Source organism: Rousettus aegyptiacus, unplaced genomic scaffold, assembly GCF_014176215.1.
Source record: "Rousettus aegyptiacus isolate mRouAeg1 unplaced genomic scaffold, mRouAeg1.p scaffold_m13_p_6, whole genome shotgun sequence".
Lineage (NCBI taxonomy): Eukaryota > Metazoa > Chordata > Mammalia > Chiroptera > Pteropodidae > Rousettus > Rousettus aegyptiacus.
The window spans coordinates 66,505,721-66,525,235 of record NW_023416309.1 but is presented as its reverse complement, the minus strand read 5'-3'; the positions used below and the strand labels follow the sequence as shown (position 1 = coordinate 66,525,235).

Here is a 19,515-nt window from a genome sequence, read left to right as displayed (position 1 = left end):
CCCTTTGGCATGGGCAGGGACGCCTGCTAGCATGAGTGAGTTACTTATATTCACCTTCAAATACCTCATCAGAAAAACGTAGACAATAATTAGCACCTGTCCTGTGAGGATTATTAGACAATGTATGCGAAGTGTCTCTCGGCACAGCGCCTGGTGTTAAGAACTCAGGAGCACCACAGAGGGCTGCTCAGGGAGAGGGGATCTTTTTCTAACTCATGCAGAACATCAGTCTGCTTGCCCCATCTTGTGCCTGCTAGCTTGTGTCTGCCCTGAAGAGACTTGTTTGTCTAATCAGCACAATGTTAATGATGCTCCATGAGTGCTCCGAAAACAGAATTTACCTCTGGCATATTGGTAGGAGTGGTGTAGCTATTGAGATAAATAATATCAGTAGAGGAAGAAATCAGGCCTATCACATGAGCTGAGAATTTGGGTTCTCCTCCTATTCTTGAGAGAATACAGTGTGGTCAGTCCGCCCTAACCTATGTCCAGTGCTTTTCCTGCTTACAGGTATTTGGGGTTTCTGCAGGTCTCTGAAGCCTGAGGGTACAAAATGGTGCCCATGGTGCCCTTCAGGGCATTAAGTTACTCCTTGTTGCTGCTCCTGAAGAGCCTGTATGACACAGGGACTCTTGCCCCCTGGTGGCCAGTGTGGATTCTGCACACTCACAGGCGCTAAATACAGAATTCTGTCTGCTAGGGACAAATTATACCTGAAAAGCACATTTGTAGTGAGCACCATTATTTCCTCTCTTATGAGTCCATATTTCTAACAGTTCTTTACCAAGTCATGCGAACTTATACAGCGGTGCTTTATGATGCATGCCGTTGAGTTGGCTGCAGCTTCTGGCAACTTTATGAATGAGTGATGTCCACAATGTCCTGTCCTCAACAGCCCTGGTCAGCTCCTGTAAATTCATGCCTCTGGCTTCTTTTATGGAGTCAATCCATCTCATATTTAGTCTTCCTCTTTTCCTTCTGCCTTCTGTTTTCACAGCATTATTGTCTTTTCCAAAAAGCCCAGCCTTCTCATGATATGCTCAAAATAAGACAACTTCAGTTTTATAATTTTTGCCTCCAGCAATGTTTTTGGGCTTACTTTGCTCTAGATAATCTTTCTGATGGTCCAGATTATCCATAGAGCTCTCCTCCAACACCATGCTTCAAATAAATCAAAAAGCAAATTAGATACACTATACTATTTTTGGATTTCTTATTCTTAAAATCCTGTACAGATTTGCCAGGGTTTTTTGTGTTTTCCTTTTAGAGTTGAATGTTGCATCTGTTCTCCTGTGTGAGCACATCACATACTGGATCTATTTCTTCACACCCTGAGTCACCAGAGATCTCATCATGTTGGTTTTAGGGACTAAACTAAAACCAAAAATATCCACTTAAAATTATTTTAATCATGGTAAAATATACATAACATAAAATTTATCACTTTTTTCATTTTTTAAGTATTCAGTTTAATGGCATTAAGTACATTGACATTGTTGTGCAACCGTCACTATCGTTCATCTCCAGAACATTTTTCATCTTCCCTCACTGAAACTCGGTATCCAATAAACTGGCATTCACCATTCTGTTTTTCTGTCTCTATGAATTTGACAACCCTAGTTACAAAAATGACCACTTTTGATTTTTGTGGGCAGGCTTTTATAATGTGAATCTCCTGCCATGTTATATATACATAATGTACAAATTATAAGAAATTCTTCTCTTTAAATTTTTACTTGTGCTTTAAAATTTGGGAAAAAATTTATCTATGGTAAAATAATACATAAAATTAACTATTTTAAATTTAGTGGTATTAAGTGCATTCACAATGTTGTGCAACTACCACCACTATCCATTTCCAAAACTTTTTAATCATTCCAAACAGAAATTCTAAACCTATCAAACAATAAGCCTTCTCTATCCCCTGCCCTCCATCCATGGTAACTCTATAAATTAGACTCCAGGAAGATTTAATGTCATTTCTGGTAGGGGAAATTGCTCATGTTAGATTGGCTATAGGAGTGGATAGGTTTCCTATTGTCTACTTATGACACTTTTGTTCAGAAAACAGCTTATATTAGAAGTTATGATTTTGCAAGTCTTATCAAACGTACCCAAACTCACAGATGCAAATAGCCAGAGATGATGAAAATACATTCCATTTAAGGGTGTAAGAAAACATATAAGATCCTGTGATAAGTCTTTGAGTTAATTCTGTTTCTGTGGTTATGTTTTCTTTTTTATTTCTAATGTATAAATGTATATTCTGTTTTCTCTTTTTTCTTTATCAGGTTTGGCAGGTGTTTATATTATTGACATCCAGACAGGAGTAATAAAAAAAAGATACACACATATGCATATCCTGGCAAAACTCCTAAACTCCATGGGTAAGGGGAGAAAAGTAGAATACATTCCTCACACTGAAGGAAGAGGCTATTTTTAAAGAGAAAAGCATTAGAATTGTCATTTGCTACAATGAAACTAGAAAACAGTGGAACAATATCTACAAAGTGAAGAGAGAAACTGACTAAGAGCCAAGAATCCTATTCCCAGACAAAATGTCATTCATCTTTTGGGATAAAAGAAAGACATGGATCCTAGCTAAGGAAAATACTCAAATTTTAATTAAGTAATAAATATATTAGAAAATTAATTATATTAGTAATTAAGTAATAATTATGTTAGAAAAGAGATTTCAATATTGGGTAGATGAAAAGTACAGTGCTTTTTGTGAACAATTAATCTTGTAGTAAATATAGTTATGTCTTAACTGATAACTTACTCATTTAACAAACAATTTGAGAACCAGGCTCAGCAGCAACTCTTGTTGCTGACAGAATGGTTATACTAATGAGATAAGAAATATATGGTGTAAGTGTTCAGGAAGGAGTCTACCTATAGAAGATATACTTAAGAGGAGTTGAGTGTGAGGGTCAATAGAAAAGTGGGGAAGTAAAATAGCAATTTCTAAAATTTTTATCTAGATGAAGGGGTGGGGATGTGAGCATGTGAAATGTTTTAGGAAACATATTTATTGATCAATTTTGAAATATTACTAGAGAAATATAGGTTCGAGCATAACTATCAGGTTTGGGAAGTGAAACACCAGCATTATGGAAACATATATCAGAATTACCAAATTAGCAGGAAGGTAGGAAGGAAATGAAACTTTTCCAAGCCGAAAGAAAACAAAAAAGGAATCAACAACAAGATAAGCTATAAAAAATTAATTAATAGATAGAAAAAAGCAGAAATATTTCAGTTGAATAATAATTGCAAAAGAACTAAATCCTATTTAAAAACAAGATAACAGATTGAAGTGTTAAAAATCCACCTATTAATTATTTCCATTTGAAGTGTTAAAGAAGAGATGAAAACAGAGATAGATAGCTATGGATCATATAAATACAAACAAAAAGAAAGCAGGAACGGGATATTATTATCAGATAAAGTTGAAATCAAGGCCAGACACATTAAAAAGTGCTAATAGGCTATTCTTAATAAAATCGCATCATCATTTATGTGTAATGTAAAATAATATACTTTTCATATTTGTAATTAAAATTCATAATTATACATAATCTATAGACAACCTAAGGTTTATACATGTTTATGCACCAAACATGGCCAAATACATAAATAATATTCATTTTCATATGTAACTAGACAAAAACAAAGCAAATCATACAAGAATTGAGTAATATAGTTATAAGTTAGATTTAACACAAAGAGAACCTTCTAATCTACAGGGAACATATACCCTTTCAGAAATCAATTATATGCTTGGCCATAAAGAAAATGATAAGTTCCCCAAAAAAGATTTTATAATTCAGAAACTATAACTATAGCCCAATAAAATTAGAAATCAACCACCAAATTTTTAAAAAAATTTTCCTGGAAATTAAGAAACAGTCTAACACTTGGATCTAAGAGGAAATCGAAATTATTAGGACAAATGAGTGAAATTAGCAAGGTCAATGGATACAAGGTCGATATAGAAAAAAACAATTATTTTCCATATAGCAGCAACAAACAATTGGAAAAATAAAAAATTTAAACACCATTTGTAACAGCAGTAAAATATCAAATATTAGGACTAAATTTAACAAAAGATATACTAAATTTATTACAAAACATTGCTGAGAAAAATTAAATAAGATTTTTAAAATGGAGAGTATATTTATGGAGTGGAAAACTCAATACTGTTAAAAAATCCATTCTCTCTATGTTGATCTACAGATTCAATGCAACTCCAACCCCAAATCTCAACAGGTTTTTTGGGGGTACCAAAAAAAAACCATACCCAAAATATAAAAATGCACAGATAAAAATGTCCATCTCATACACTAGGTCCCTCACTTTTGGAGCTCTGAATTGCCAATTATAAAAAAAAACCTGAATTCTCTGAGGCCACCCAAGGAAGCCCAAGCCCGATGGAGAGGCTCTGGGTAAGTGCTCCAGCTGACAGCCTAATTGATCTTCCAGCCATCAGCCAGCGTCAACTGTTAGCTACGTGAGTGAAGCTATCTTGGATATCTAGCCTGGGCTAGCCACCAGATGACTGTGGCCTCAGTGACATCTCAGTAAAATTACATGAGAAACCCCAAGCAAGAACTATCCAGCCAAGTCCTTCCTGAATTCCTGTCCCACAAGATCTAGAGAAAAATCAAATGGTTACCTTAAAAAAAGTCGTAGTAACTTTATTTTAATATCCCAAACTGGAAACACTCTAAATGTCCTTCAACAATAGAAAGAATACATAAAATATGGTATATTCATATATTGGAATAACACACAGCAATGAAAATAAATAAACCATGGATACATGAACAACATGGATGAAACTCAGACATAACACAGTAAAAGACGTCACGCACAAGAGTACATATTGTATAAGTGCATTTATATGAAGTTCAAAATCATGGTGATGAACTAAGAGTGGTGGTTATCCTTAGAGAGGTTTGACTGGAAGCGGAGACAGAGATTCCTTCTGAGATGCTGGAAATGTTTTATGTTTTGATCTGGGAGGTGGTTGTAAAGTTATTCATATATGTGAAAACACTTCAGTGTAAGGTTTGACACAATTAAAAATGAAAAACATGAATTAGGATTTTATTTTTAAGGTATTATACTATTAAGTTGGCTTGAGGTGAAAAAGAAAGTTGAATAAAGTTATTGCACACCTAAAACCCAAGAAGGGATTCAAAAGGTGTGTGCTTGGAGGTGGTTCTATAGAGTAGTGGGGGCATTTCTGCATTACATGTAAAAGGTCCTAAATTTGAGCTTCAGCGGAATCCTGGGGTTCCCCAGGCCCCCTGGGTGCACCAGGCCCGGTGGGAGGAAACACCTTACCTTTAGAGATTCAGCTTTTTTCCCTAGGTCAGGGGTGGAAGTAGGCCAGGATTAAAAAAATAAAAAAGATGTGTGCCTGGACCAATCTGACTCTAGGAATTAAGCTGACTTGGTTCAATCAAGGAGTAACTAGAATAACATAAAAAATATTCAGTAGTAGTAAAAGAATGAAGTTAGGAATATTAAATTGAAGGAACTGTGAGATTTTCATAGGGGTATGTTTGATAGCATAGAATGTCAAGCAGGCTGTTTTGTAGAAATTAATAGCTGATTCTATGATTTATATGGAAATGCACAGGACTTAGAAGGGCCTAGATAATCTTGAAGAAGAACAAATCTGGAGGACTTATTCTGATTTCATAACTAAGTAATTAAGCAAGTAATCAAGGCAAAGTGGTCCTGGCATAAGGGTAGGTATGTAGATCAATGGAACAGAATAGAGGAGTGAGACATAGATAGCTAGATATCTACATGAAAAAAAAAGTGAAGCTGTCCTCTACCTCACACCATGTGCAAAAATTAATTTGAGATGGATCATAGACTTAAGTTTGAAACTAAAACTATAAAGTTTCTTGAAGAGAAAAATCTTCATGACCTTTGAGGTAGGCAAAGATTTTTTAAAAACATGACACACACACACACAAACACTAACCATAAAATAAAAAAAATTCACAAGTTGAACATCATAAAAAATAAAAAACTTCCACTCATCTAAAGATATTAAAGTGAAAAGAAAAGCCATGACTGGGAGAATATATTCCAAATTTACATATTTGGCAAATAACTTGTATCCAAACATAAAGAACTATACATCAAACATTTCAACTTAGAAAATGGACTCTCAGAGGAGTGTCTGTGAACAGGCATGTCACAAAAGAGATCCAAATAGTCAATAAGCACATGAAACGGTGCTCAACATCACTCTCCAACGAGGACAAGCAAAATAATACCACAAGGAGATAAGACTGCACACCCAACAGAAAGGATAAAAAAAAAAAGTGACAATACCAAGTATTATAAGGGTGTGTGGAGCAACTGTGACTCTCATACATTGCTGGTGGAGTATAAAATGGTACGACCACTTTGGCGAAAACTGAAAGCACATATTATCTAGAAAATTTTAAGAGAACACTTTGAATAAAACTCTAATGGATACAGCTAAAGCTCTACCCAGAGGAAAATTTGTAGTCATTAATATTTTTATTATTACAAAAATACTGAAAACAAACGAATTATGTATTTAATCCAATAAACTTTAACTATAAGATAAAAACAGTAAAGAAGAAAGTTGAAATTAAAAAGTGGACAATACAAGAAGGAAAGAGTAAAACAACGTATTTCTTTGAAGATAATGAGTAAAATAGAGCAACTAACAGGTTTAGAAAATACCTAGGTTTTATCGGTGGTTCTTGTGGTTTTTGGCTTTAAACTTGGGTGCTGTGTTCAACAAAATCATAATCATATATTGTTTTATAAAGTTGGAAAGACCAAGATTAAGAACTGTGATTTCTGATACTTTGTCCAGCAGGTAGCAAGTGCCAGGCCATTTACACATATTAGCTCAGGCGCACGCTGGCTCCTTCAAAGTAAATACTGTTCTCATCTTGGAGATGAAGTTCCCCTAGGCTGCCCGCTTGGATGTGACTGGATTCAGGGCTGACCCAAGACACCTAGGGCAGGAAGGTAGGAAGGAGCCACTTTGAGTTCAGAGGGGACGAAGGTGCCTCTGCAGGTGCGAACGGGCTCTTGGTGTCCGTAGTCGAGGCGCCAGGCGCGGTCCCGTTTGGCCTGAAGGATGCAGCTGGCAGGTGCAGCCCTGCAGGCGGGCGGGCGAGCTCCCCACTCTTCTGGAGTGTGCAGCCCTGCTGCAGCTAGGTGCGGTGGGCAGAAGCCGGGGTCGGGGCGGGCAGGCGCAGCGCCCCCTGGGCGCGCAGGTTGATTGGCGAGTAGGGACGCGCGCGGGGCGGAGCGGGAGCGCGCGGGGCTGCGGGGACGCGCGGGTGGCGAGGCCTGCGCGCCAGGCTGCGGGAACCATGCGGCAGACACGGAAAACAGTGTCCTCCGAGCCACGCGGGCAGAAACGGCCTGGGGCCTCTAAGGCCCCAGCGGCCGCCGCCTCGGCCCCCGGCGCCAGCCGCGCACGGCGCCCCACGGGCCAGGCCGGGGGTGGGAGCCGGGCGGCGGCGAGGCAGCCGTCGGCGAAGCAGCGGCCGAGGCAGCTGTCGCCCCTGGCCCAGGAGGCGGGCCCTGGAGAGCCGCCGCCAGAGCTGGCGTTGCTCCCGCCGCCGCAGCCGGCGACCCCGACGTCCTCAGTGGCCACGCTGGACCTGGGCGACCAGCGGGAGCGCTGGGAGACGTTCCAGAAGCGGCAGAGGCTCACCTTTGAGGGCGCCGCCAAGCTTCTGTTGGACACCTTGTGAGTGCTGGCCCGGCTGGCCACGCGGACGCCTCTGGCGCGGAAGTCGGGCTCGCCAGCCCTCCCGCCTCGCGCCTCTGCCTGCTTGCGGGTTTGCGGCAGATTTTGTGTTCTATGTCTTACACATAATGTGACCGCCGCGCTTTCCCCTAGTGGCACCATGCTCGTTCCTCATTTAACGGTTGCGCAGCTTGTCTTTAGGAGTGTGCGGCCTGGACTGGAGTGGGGCTTCTCTCTGGGGAGCTTGGGGGCGCCGCCCCGGAGCTTGTGGAGGGACACACAGCGTTCTGAGACACGAAGGGTCTTTCCAGGGGACAGCCATCGTGCTCGGGACGTTGTCTCTTGTCGTGGCGCTCAAAGTGTGCTGGTGCCTTTCCCAGTGAAAAGAAGATAAATCCCACGACTATCCTCATATTTGAGCAGGTGTTTTTGGAGAGAGGGTGGGAGGGAAAGGTAGGGGGATGGCAAAAACTTGTATAGTTTCTAACCATTGGGAGACGAAATCCCGTTATTCCAGGCGCTCGCTGTGAGGGAGCGGGGTGATAGAGAGGGGAGTGTGTGCAATCCCGGAGGGAAGCGCGCACAAAGAGGTGCTGGGACTCTGGAGCGTGGTGCAGACACCTAAGATGCGGGAGGCTTTATGTTCTCCACCGCTGATTTTTCTGCACGCCGCGCTCTCTTCTGTGCATCCCAAGCTTTGGTGCTGCAGGAGAAGAACCCCCAGCTCCTTAGATGGCCGTAGGAGGATTTCAGTATCCGTGATGTTAGAAATAGGCTATTAATGTTATCTCTCGCAAGAGCTGCCTTGTTATCCCAAAATGTGATCGCTCCTGGAACAGTTGTGCTACGGAGTATTTTAGTACCCTAATAATATCTCAGTGTTGATTATTTTATGACTTAAAAAGAGCAATCACAACCCTAGGAAAAAAACAAGAACAACCTAACAATGGCCTAACAACCTGAGGATTAGCACTTTTCTTGAACAAAAATGTTCCTTTGTCTTTTTTCCAGAAGAAATGCTCTCAGGATGAGCCTTCTCAGAGATGGAATATTTGGTTTTCTCTTTGCTTCACCTTTCGACTTATCATCTTGAATTGTAAAATGAACTTTTTTTTTCTTATAGTCAAACATTTTTAGCATCTATGTACCAGCTACCGCTAAGTGTAGGAGATTGTGAAGGTCCTCAGAAATGCAAAACTAAAATTCGAAATAAGTTTTTACTTTAAAACAAACCGATGAATGGTTAAGAAAAAGATTTAAAAGTTTTGACATAAAAAGATGAGTGTTTTTTTACCTATCAGATTGGTGTGAGTACATATATTCATTAAGAAACCAAAACTCATCGAATTAAGTTATATGTAAAAGGAATATATAATTCAGCACTATTTTTTTGTTGTTGTTAAAATATTGTTTAGAAAAAAGTCTGGAGGAATATACAGCAAGTAGTTAACTGGATTCCTCTGGATGTTAGGATTATAAGAGACTTTCATTGTTAACGTTATCAAATGCTATAATGTTTGAATTTTTACAGTAAGCATTAATTGTATATACAGAAAAAATGAAATACATTAAATTAACTCATTCAACTTGTAAAGAAACATAATAAAACATTCAGTCTTTAAATAGAATTTTTAAAATTATAGTTGACCTACAATATTAGTTTCAGGTGTGCAACATAGATATTCAACATTTATATACCTTATGATATGATTGTCACGATAAGTCTGTCACCATACCCTCTGTCACTGCACAAAATTATTATATTATTCCTGTGCTGTACCTTAATAAATCCCTCTAACTTAAACTTATTTTATAACTAGATATTTGTACCTCTTATTTCCCTTTGCCTTTTTCACCCATCTCTCCACTTAGTCTTAATAACCAAATAAATGCAAATTAAAAATGTGGCAAGCTATTTTTCCTATTATTATTGCTTGGGAAGGTACAGTGAAATGTTTTCTCATTCATTACTGATAAGTGTTCAGCACTTTTGGAAAACAATTTGATTATATGTATCAAATCATAATAATGTTCAGTTAAGGGCCTGGCTTATATATAAGTTTTAAAAGGATTAAAATTATATGTAATATGTAAGTTACATATATGAAAAATACAGGAGGGGAATATAGCAAAATTATGAGGTGTTGTTACTTTCTCAGAAGGCTTTTCTGAAGCCCCAGACTTTGTTGGGTCCTCTTGACTTTCTTTTTCTTTGGCCTGTACTGCCTTTATCACAATTATTCAAATGTTATTTGAGTAAGTTGTTTCATGGCTACTTACGACCAGTAAGTCCAGGAACCATTTCTGCTATGTCTTGTTTACTGCTCTCTTTCTAGTGTAGTGCACTTGGTGTGTGAAAATTTTTAGTAAATATTTGAAATATAAATAAAAATGTTTGAGTGGTAGGGTTAGGATTCCCACCGCCACCTCCCTGTTACCCAGATTTTTGGAATGCTTTCTTTTGCAATTTAACAACCTATAAGAAGTGGAAAACTGAGAGCTCGTGGACAAAGAAGGCACTGAATACTTTCCTTTATAAAATTGACGTTACCTCCTCAAAAGCAGAGAGGCATTTGGTTGTCATGTAGAGAATTTTGTCCATCTTGCTTCTCTATGCAATAAGGGCCTGCCCTACTATTTAGAAATCCTTATCTTTCCGATTTTCTTTCATATAGCGAGTACCAGGGCTTGGTGAAACACACAGGAGGCTGCCACTGTGGAGCAGTTCGATTTGAAGTTTGGGCTTCAGCAGACTTACACATCTTTGATTGCAAGTGAGTATTTTCTCTTCCGAACTTGGTTTAAAAGGACTTGCATGAATTAAAACACTGTGTGTCAACATCATCTAGGGAGTTGGGGTGTAGTTAAAACAACATTGGCCATGAACCAATAATTGTTGGAGTCAGGTGCTCAATATATAAGGGTTCATTGTTTTATTCTTTTTCCTTTGTGTGTGCTAGAAGTTTTCAGTAATAATTTTTTTTTTTTTAAAGATGGAGGCTAAAAATAACAGTCTGGTTGTGTGTGTGTTTGAGAGAGGCAGACAGACAGACAGACAGAACTCTAGGTGACACAGATCAAGGTCTTTGGGCTTGTGCCTAGCTGAGTCACCCCTCAGATTAATTCTGCTGGTGGGTGGGGAGAGTGGTTAGCTGGAAGTGGTTCAGGCTGGGCACTGAGTGAATAACCTTGGGAAGTCTTCAGAATTGGAGGAGATGGAGGGTAAATGAGTGGAGAGTGTGTGCACCTGGAAGCTCACCATGCTCTAGGCCCTCTTACTCCACTCCATTCTTCCAGATGAGGCAGATGGTATTGCCAGAATCTGTGTAGGGCCTGCTTTTTAGCACCTTCTCTGACATTATGATAGAGCAAGGGCAAGCTCAGGATTCTGGACCTTTTGTTCCTAGGTGGTACCTAAATTATATATGGAAAAAATACCATGGAATTACTCAAATGGAGAACCGACAAGGCTACTAGCAGTGGAGTCCAGATTAGAGAAGCATGATGGATTCTGTACTGGAAGATTAGAGGATTCTCTAGTTAGAGGATTCTATACTAAATTACTAAATTAGAATTTTTTTCAAAGGTAGACTGAAAAGAGGGGACTTAGAATTAATTCCAGAGGCAAAAATCCTAAGGAACTATCTATCTTGGAGCTAGGCTGTCTACGATGTACAGATGAGGAAAGAGGGAAACATAAGTTCCTTTTCTATTTTTGGTGTGGATATCCCAGAGACATGAGGTTGTAGCTATGCTTGATATTTATTTTCTAAATGACTCTATAACGGTTCCTTTCATTGTAATGAACTGGGTGTGGGCAGCAGGAACGTCGTTCTGTTGGTCCTCGTTTTCCAAGGGATGCGTGGCCCCAATTGCTGGCTGTGGGACCTGTGGGCAGAGACTCCAAGTGGCTAATTTATCTGCCTAAGCTCCCCTTTCCCTGGATGTTATTGAAAGGGGTTTCACTTCTGGGGTCAGCTGGCTCTCAAAACATATGAGGGTGGGCCCCTTGGGCGCTTAGAGGGTACAGATGGCTGTTGACAGTCTGGGACTTGCTCTGTCTTTCTGTAGCTGCAGTGTTTGCAAGAAGAAGCAGAATAGACACTTCATTGTTCCAGCTTCTCGCTTCAAGCTCCTGAAGGTTAGTGCTAAGAGCGGAGTTGAAGATGCAGAACCCACTGGGGAGTCCCTGACGTACAGCATACCCCTGTAGAGTGCAGGGGGCAGGGAACACAGCAGGGCTGCTATGGGGCTTTAATTTTCCTTGTCATCCAGGATTCATGTTTATTTTGAAAAGGTTATCTTATTTTTTCTTTTTACTTTGGATGCTTATTCGATATTACCGTGGAAACATTTTCAAATGCAGAGAATCAAAAAATAAGTAAGATCACCCAAATCCTACCATCCAAAGGTAACTATTGTTAATATTTTGGTGTATATCTTTGTGCATTATTTTCTACACAGAGAAATATATCTAAATATATATTACATGTTTTTATCAAAGTAGGATACCTTTCTGTTTTATAATGTACTTTAGTGTTTTTCATGAAAAATATATGATTTAAGAATTTTAAACTTTATCATTCTGGGAACTTTTTTGTGCTTGGCACAAAATTTGAAAGGTACAAAAGTACATATGTACAGTGAAGAGTCTTCTCTCAGTCTATGTAATCTCATCCTCTCCATACCATTTTCTACTTTATTTAGACTATTGTTCCTGTATTTGTAACATATTTTGTTAAATGAATCTACCATAAGCAATTTTCTAAATTGGAACTTTGACATTGAGTGCAATTTTTTCCTAATTATTAATAATACTGTGGTGAACCTCCCTGTGTATAAATCTTTGACAATTTAGAAATTATTTCTTTAGGGCCAATTTTGTTAGAAATGAAATCTCTGGTCAAACAATAGAAACTTTTTTAGGAAGGCTTTTGGCACACTATTGCTTTTATGGAGTGGGGCTTTCATTCCATCCTTGGTTCCCCTTGGTTGCTCCCGCTGTGGTCTGGCAGACCTCTCTGTGCTTTGGTGTAATGCCGTTTCTGTGTCTGTCTCCTTTACTAGATTGTGAGAATCTCCATGTACCACCTTTGGTCACATCTGACCAGCTCTTGGCCTTGTAGGCTTGGCACTGACTAGGCAGGCACTCAGTGTCTAGGAGGAAAGACTGAGTGAATGCATGATGTGTCATGATTTTTCCTAGGTAGCGAGAGTCTTATTCTGAGGTACTTTGGGCCAATGTGTTTCCTTTTCTTTGTCTCCTCCTTGGTCCTTCATGTGACTCTCTGGTAGGGGAGATGGGATGGATGGGCGACATACCTGTCCCTTATCTTTCCCTTAATCCCAGAAGACTGCCAGTGTGCTCTCCTCAAGGGCTTGCTGGAGGCTGTGACCCCAATTCACCTTTGCTCCTGAGCACTCACGAAGATACCACCAGGTGTAGCCTTGGACTCTGAGGTCTTGATATTTTTTCCTTTATTTTTTCTCCTTGAGACTGCTTATCAATGCATTTTTCTGGTGCTCTAGAGTACCATTCTGTTCTTTGGCTCCAGACCGTTGAAGAAGCAATATTCTGCTTGTTTGTATTTATTTATTATTTATTTTTAATTGAGATATAATTGACATAAAACATATTAGTTTCAGGTGTACAACATTGATTCATTTTATACACACACACACACACACACATATGAATAACAAAACTTATTAATTCAACAGGTATTTATAGAACACGTGCTGTGCTCCAGGCACTGTTTCACTGAAGCCCAGCAATTAACAGGTCACACAAGGCCCTTCTTGAGGTTAACATTATAGGTGGGAGACAGAAAAAGTAAATAAGAGAAAATTCAATAGTGCTGTGTAGGGAGTTAAAGTCGAACAATATGCTGAAAGATAGCTGGCTGGCTTTTCTAGATTGGTTAGGAAAGGTTTCTCTGGTGTTCAGATCTGAATGATGAAGATGGGGGTGTGTGGGCAGGGGGAGTACCTCAGGCAAAGAGAACACACAGAGCAGAGGGCTTAAGTGGCACAGATTTGGTTTGTCTGAGTTGCTGACCAGTGGCCATTGAGGATGGAGGGGGGTCAGTATGGTGGTGAAAGAGTGGACCGGGTTGGGGTTCGAGAGAGGCAGGAGCAGACAAGGAGATAGAGTGTATTCTTTGTGTAGTGTGAAGCTTGTGGAGGATCTAAGCAGGGTGGTGACAAGACCTGCTTCAGTGTTTTAAAAACTCACCGGAGAGTAGGTTCTAAGGAGAGGATGGGTTCTAAGTGCAGAGATGGAGATAGCTAGGAGGTTGTTGGGATAGGTCAGGTGACAAATGATGGATTAGGATGGTAGCCATGGAGATGGAAAGAAAATCAGAGATATGTTTTGAACAGATAATTGGACATAAGTTTTGAATAGATGAGTGGACATATGTTTTAGAACAGTGGTTTTCAGACCTCAGTGTGTGCAGTCACCTGGAGGGCATGTTGAACAAATGGTTGAGCCTCACTCCTGTGAGTCTTTGGATGGGGGGAATGAGAATCTACATTTCTTACCCTTTTCAGGTGATACTGCTGGTCTTGGGACCACACTTTGAGAAGGGTGAGCAGAACTCTGTAAAGGATTGGGTGTAAAAATGAGGAAGAGAGAGGAGTCAAAGTTACATTCACAGTGTTGGGTCTGAGCAACTAAGTGAATAGAGATGCCAGATCCTGGGGGAGGAGCAAGTGAGGGTGCAGGAATTAAAGAGTTCTTTTTTGAAAAAATAAAAAATCAATCGAAGATATCTTTTGGACATTCATAGAGATAGGAAGTGGGCAGTTGGATATAAAGTCTGGAGCTGTGGAGAGATCAGAGGCAGAGCTACCGATTTGGCAGTTGTTGGCATATTGATGATATTTAGATCTGTGAGCCCAGGGGTGGTCAGCTGGGTAGAGGGTGTAGCCAAAGAAAGGAGAGGGCAGAGAATAGATCCCCGGGCCTCACCAGCATTTATAGAAAGCCCTGAGAAGGATGGCCAGTGGGGAAAAAGGGAAAAACAGGAGAGTGTAGTGTCCTCAGAGACAAATGTTTCAAAGTGGAAGGGGTGGTACTAAGAGGTTAGGAAGAACAAGAATCCAGTGGTCAAGAGAAGTGACCATGAGATTTGTCAACATGGTGGTCATTGGTGATTTCTAATTGGGCGTGAAGACAGAAGAAATGACCAGAGAGGTTGAGTACGTAGCAGTTTGATGATGACAGGCCATACATTTTAGTGGGGAGTAGGGGACTGTGGTCAGGTTGGTGGATACACAGAACGATGAGGGAATAGGGTTTGAATGTCACTGAGTGACTTTTGGTAGGGAACATGGTAGAGTGTGAGACAGCTCTCAATTCCTCTTGGTGATTTCTTGGGGGAAGTGTATAATGAAATAGCTCTGGATAGTTTGGGACCACTTGGCAATTATTCTTTGCTGCTTCTCTGGTGAAATGGCTGTGGGGTGAGAAGAGGCCCCACAGGGAACTATTTTTATATGAGGCAAGCGCTCTGAGGGCCTTTCTCTCCCCGACCCTTCACACACACACACACACACACACACACACACACACACACACGTGCACGAGCACAAAAGTATATTCCCTTTAAAAAAATAGAAATGGTACTGTACTATGCAAATTGTTTTATACTTTGCTTTTTCACTTAACTTTATAACCTTGGAAATCGTTCCATGTTAGTATTTGTAAGTAGAACTGCCTCATTTTTTAAAAAGTTGCTGAGTATTCCATTTTATGAGTGTCCACGATTGCTTTAACTAGTCTTCTGCTGATGGACATTTTCAATTTGTCCAATCTTTAGCTGTCACAAACAGTGCTACAATATCTATATACATATGTCATTGGATCCAGAGGGAATTTTAATTGTAGGATAAATGTCTGGAAATGGAGTTGCTATGTTAAAGGATATGTACATTTAAATTTTGATAGAGGTTGCCGAATTTTACCAGTTTATATTCACATGACTGATACATACTCATCAATACTGTGCTAACCAATACTGTGTCATACTTTTTGATTTTTGCCTACCTGACAGTGAAAAATATCTCGTTGCAATTCATGAGTGTGAACATCATTTCACAGGTCAAATAGCAATTTCTTTTTCCTTTTCACTCTTTGTTCATGTCATTTGCCCAGTTGCCCATTTGTTATTATCTGTTAAGGAAATTAGCCTTTTGTCTATGATGTCTGGCAAATATTTTTTTCTTAGTTTGTCCTGTGTAGGTGAATTCAAATATAGTCAACCGTTTTCTTAAGACCTTGAGCATTCCTGTTTGGGGCCATGGAGAACCAGTCCCTAGCATGAGCCGTCTCCCCCTTTAGACTCTGGGAAACAGGCATTTTCACTCTCTGATGTTGACAGGGCATAGTATCTTGCCATGGATCAGGGAAAGCCTGAGGATGAATTTCTCTGTGTGCATTTCACTTAAGAGAAGGCATGAGTTGTCACTCTTCAGACTAACATGTCTCCTGGCAATGTAGATGGGTCCCTGTCCTAGAGAAGCTTCTAGTCTCTGGAAGATTGGATATGTCCTCATAATCCTGAGAGCTCTACAAAAGGGCTTCCTAACCCATTGATAAAATTTGTTAAATGTCAAAAAAAAATATCTTTGCAAAAGAGAACATCTATTCTTCTTTTTTCCCTTAGGGAGCTGAGAGCATAACCACATACACGTTCAACACGCACAAAGCACAGCACACCTTCTGTAAGAGATGTGGTGTGCAGAGCTTTTACACTCCCCGCTCAAACGCCGGTGGCTTTGGTAAGTGAAGGGGCTGGCCACAAGCTCAGGATGGACATAGACATGCCTGTGCCTGCTCTGGGTAAAAATGAAGGCTGGGAAGGTGGGCATTGCATACCTGCCTTGCCTATTGCATGGCGAGACCTGTCCACATATATGTTTTAGAAGAACAGGGCTCTTCACTAGAGCTCTTTTCAAATGATGGAAGACTGGCTCTGGTTATTCAGATACCAGCCAGACCCTGATTCTCCTTAACTGATGCTGCCAGAGCTGACATTGAGGGTTAGGGAGAGAAGAGAGAGGAGATGGGTCTATGGGGTGGTGGAGGGAATTTTAACGATGATGGTGCTTAAATTGCTAGAGAAGGCAAGAATGAAGAGCACTGATAATGCCATTTAAAAAATTCAGTTCTTCAAAACAAACAGAAGAACTCCCAAGCCCCTCTTCAGGTCTTCCTTGGATCTGGGGGGAGAAAATAACCTTTAGACAGTTGTTCAGAATGACACCAGTTATAGTGGGAATTAAGTGGAAAGTAGCATTGAGGATGTTCCTGAGGAATCTTGTTCCTGGTGTAGATGCTGCCTTCAGAGCTGTGGTGGGGCAGCTGTGGCTGTGCCAATTCTGTGCCTTATGGTTGGGGGAGGGCATGACATCACCTTCCCACTTCTTGCCCCATTTTCTTAGCTGTCCCCGTTTGTTCCTGGAGTGTCACATGAAGACTCCTTTTTACCAACCTCAAGGCACAGGAAAGGCTTTTGGAAAGTATAAATTCCTGTACAGCTGGAGAGGTACTTAATGTTTAGAAAGGTACCCATTTAAGCCCTATAAAAGACCTGTGAATTATTCAGGCTGCCTGTCAGAGATTGCTCTAGGCTTGAGTCTTTATACCCTTTCGTACTCTCAGTTTGGTATTGACTGATGCCAGGCCTTGGCCATCCCTGGTTCAGGAAGTCTGATTTCCACCTGAGAGATGAGGAAAGTAAGCCGGGAGGCTGACATTGTAAGCTATCGTGTATCATTCAGAAAGTTTGACATGCAGTACAGTGATGCTTGCAGGTTTGGATTTGTCCAAGAGTCACTGTAGCACTTGGTCTTACTCATACTTGGGATCTCCCTTTCTCTGTGCCATTTTCCTGTAGGAATTGCCCCACATTGCCTGGATGAGGGAACCGTGCGGAGTGTGGTCATTGAGGAATTCAATGGCAGCGATTGGGAGAAGGCCATGAAGGAGCACAAGACCATCAAGAATATGTCTAAAGAGTGAGCTTCTGCTTCTCCCTTTCTGAAAAAGGAGGAATGATTGGGGCCAGCAGATTTGCTGTCTGCTCTGCACCTCAGTGGTGCTCATGAATGTGGGTGACCCAGGCTACTAGTGCTGTTGGCCAGCGACCATCTCCATCTCTGCAGTTTGCTCCAGCTACCAGTTTCTTTAGGTAGCTCTTTGTCCTCCCTCAGCCCAGATTTTGATGTAGGCTAGTTGACATCCTTCTTTCTCTTCCCAACTTTTGTGTGATCTTTTAGAAAATAAATATTTTTAATATTGAAGTGGTTACTGTGGTTTATCATTTTCTTTCCCCTTTGATTTTGCTTCTGAGGCCAGACAATAGCAGATATTTATCGAGTGCTGTTAAGATTCTTCAGCCAAATTGTGAGAGAGAGATAAGAAGACAGACGAACAGTTAATAGAAATGTAAGAATGTGAATGATTACAAGCCATGTGAGTTGTAAAGATGATTTGAGCTCTAAGATTTCAGAGGAGTGAGAGGGCTGATCATTGAAGACTTGGGGATGGTATAATTTTTTTAAAACTTTAATTAATTTTTTTTAACACCTACAGCACCTGGCCTTCCTAGGTGGTCTCCCCTCCAAGTACTAACCAGGCCCGACCCTGCTTACCTTCTGAGATCAGATGGGATCAGGTTTGTTCATGGCCGTAGATTGGGAGGGTATGATTTGAATCTTTTTTTTTCTAAAAGCTAAATCAGCTTCTAATTTTTAAAATTGTAGTAAAATACATATACCAAAATTTGTTATCTTAACCATTTTTAAGTGTATAGCTTAGTACATTTACATATAGTTAAATACATTTACAGTGTTGTGCAACCAATTTCCAGAATTCTTCTTCTTATAAAATGTAACCTCTATACCCATTAAATGCAAATTTGAGTCTATTTTTAAAGCAAACAAAATTTAAGAAGATAGAAGGGAGAAGTAACTGTGAACAAAGGTATGGATGGGCACATGCTAATGCCAGGCTGAATTGGAGGCATGATGGGAAGGAGTAATAGAGGAGACCAGAAATATATATTGAAGCCAGACTGTGGATGGTCTTGGGTGTTAGGCTCAGGAGTTTGGCCTTTATTTTACAGGCACTGGAGGCCCTGAACAGCTTTGAACAGGTTAAGGAAAGCCTGGTGTGTTATGCAGTCTTTGATGGTTCCCCTGTCTTGCTTCTGTGCTTCACATTGCTGCATAGTACAATTGGATTAACTTTCCCAAAACATTCTTGTCATTACCAAATGCTGAGTATATATGTAATGGCAAATGCTTAATAAATATTTGCTCTTTGCTTTAGGAAAATCAGTCATGAAATGATTTTTGAGGCAGACTAGATAAGGGAAAAACAAAGGGAGAGGAAATTAAGTAGTTCCCCCTTATCCATGGTTTTGCTTTCAGTGGTTTCAGGTACTTGCAGTCAACCAGAGTCCGAAAATATTAAATGGAAAATTCCACCTCTTTTCATCTCATCAGGTAATCATTGTATCATATCACAAGAGAACAGTGAGTACAGTACAATAAGATTTTATTAGAGTATAATTGTTCTATTTTATTATTAGTTATTAATCTTTTACTGTGCCTAATTTATAAATTATAAACTTCATCATAAGTATGATGTATAGGAAAAAACGGTATATACAGGGTTCAGTACTATCTGTGGTTTCAGGCGTCCTCTGGAGTCTTGGAATGTATTCCCTGAAGATAAG

General features: G+C 40.1%; 1 protein-coding gene across 1 annotated transcript; it reads left to right on the top strand.

Annotated features, from left to right (window-relative positions):
• The first annotated feature begins 7,344 nt into the window (after positions 1-7,344).
• Positions 7,345-18,076, top strand: CENPV (centromere protein V). Its single transcript, XM_016145124.2, has 5 exons — positions 7,345-7,768; positions 10,444-10,542; positions 11,840-11,909; positions 16,438-16,552; positions 17,671-18,076. The coding sequence occupies exons 1-5, from the start codon at positions 7,386-7,388 to the stop codon at positions 17,793-17,795; spliced, it is 792 nt and encodes a 263-aa protein (XP_016000610.2). The 5' UTR covers positions 7,345-7,385; the 3' UTR covers positions 17,796-18,076.
• Positions 18,077-19,515: the final 1,439 nt, after the last annotated feature.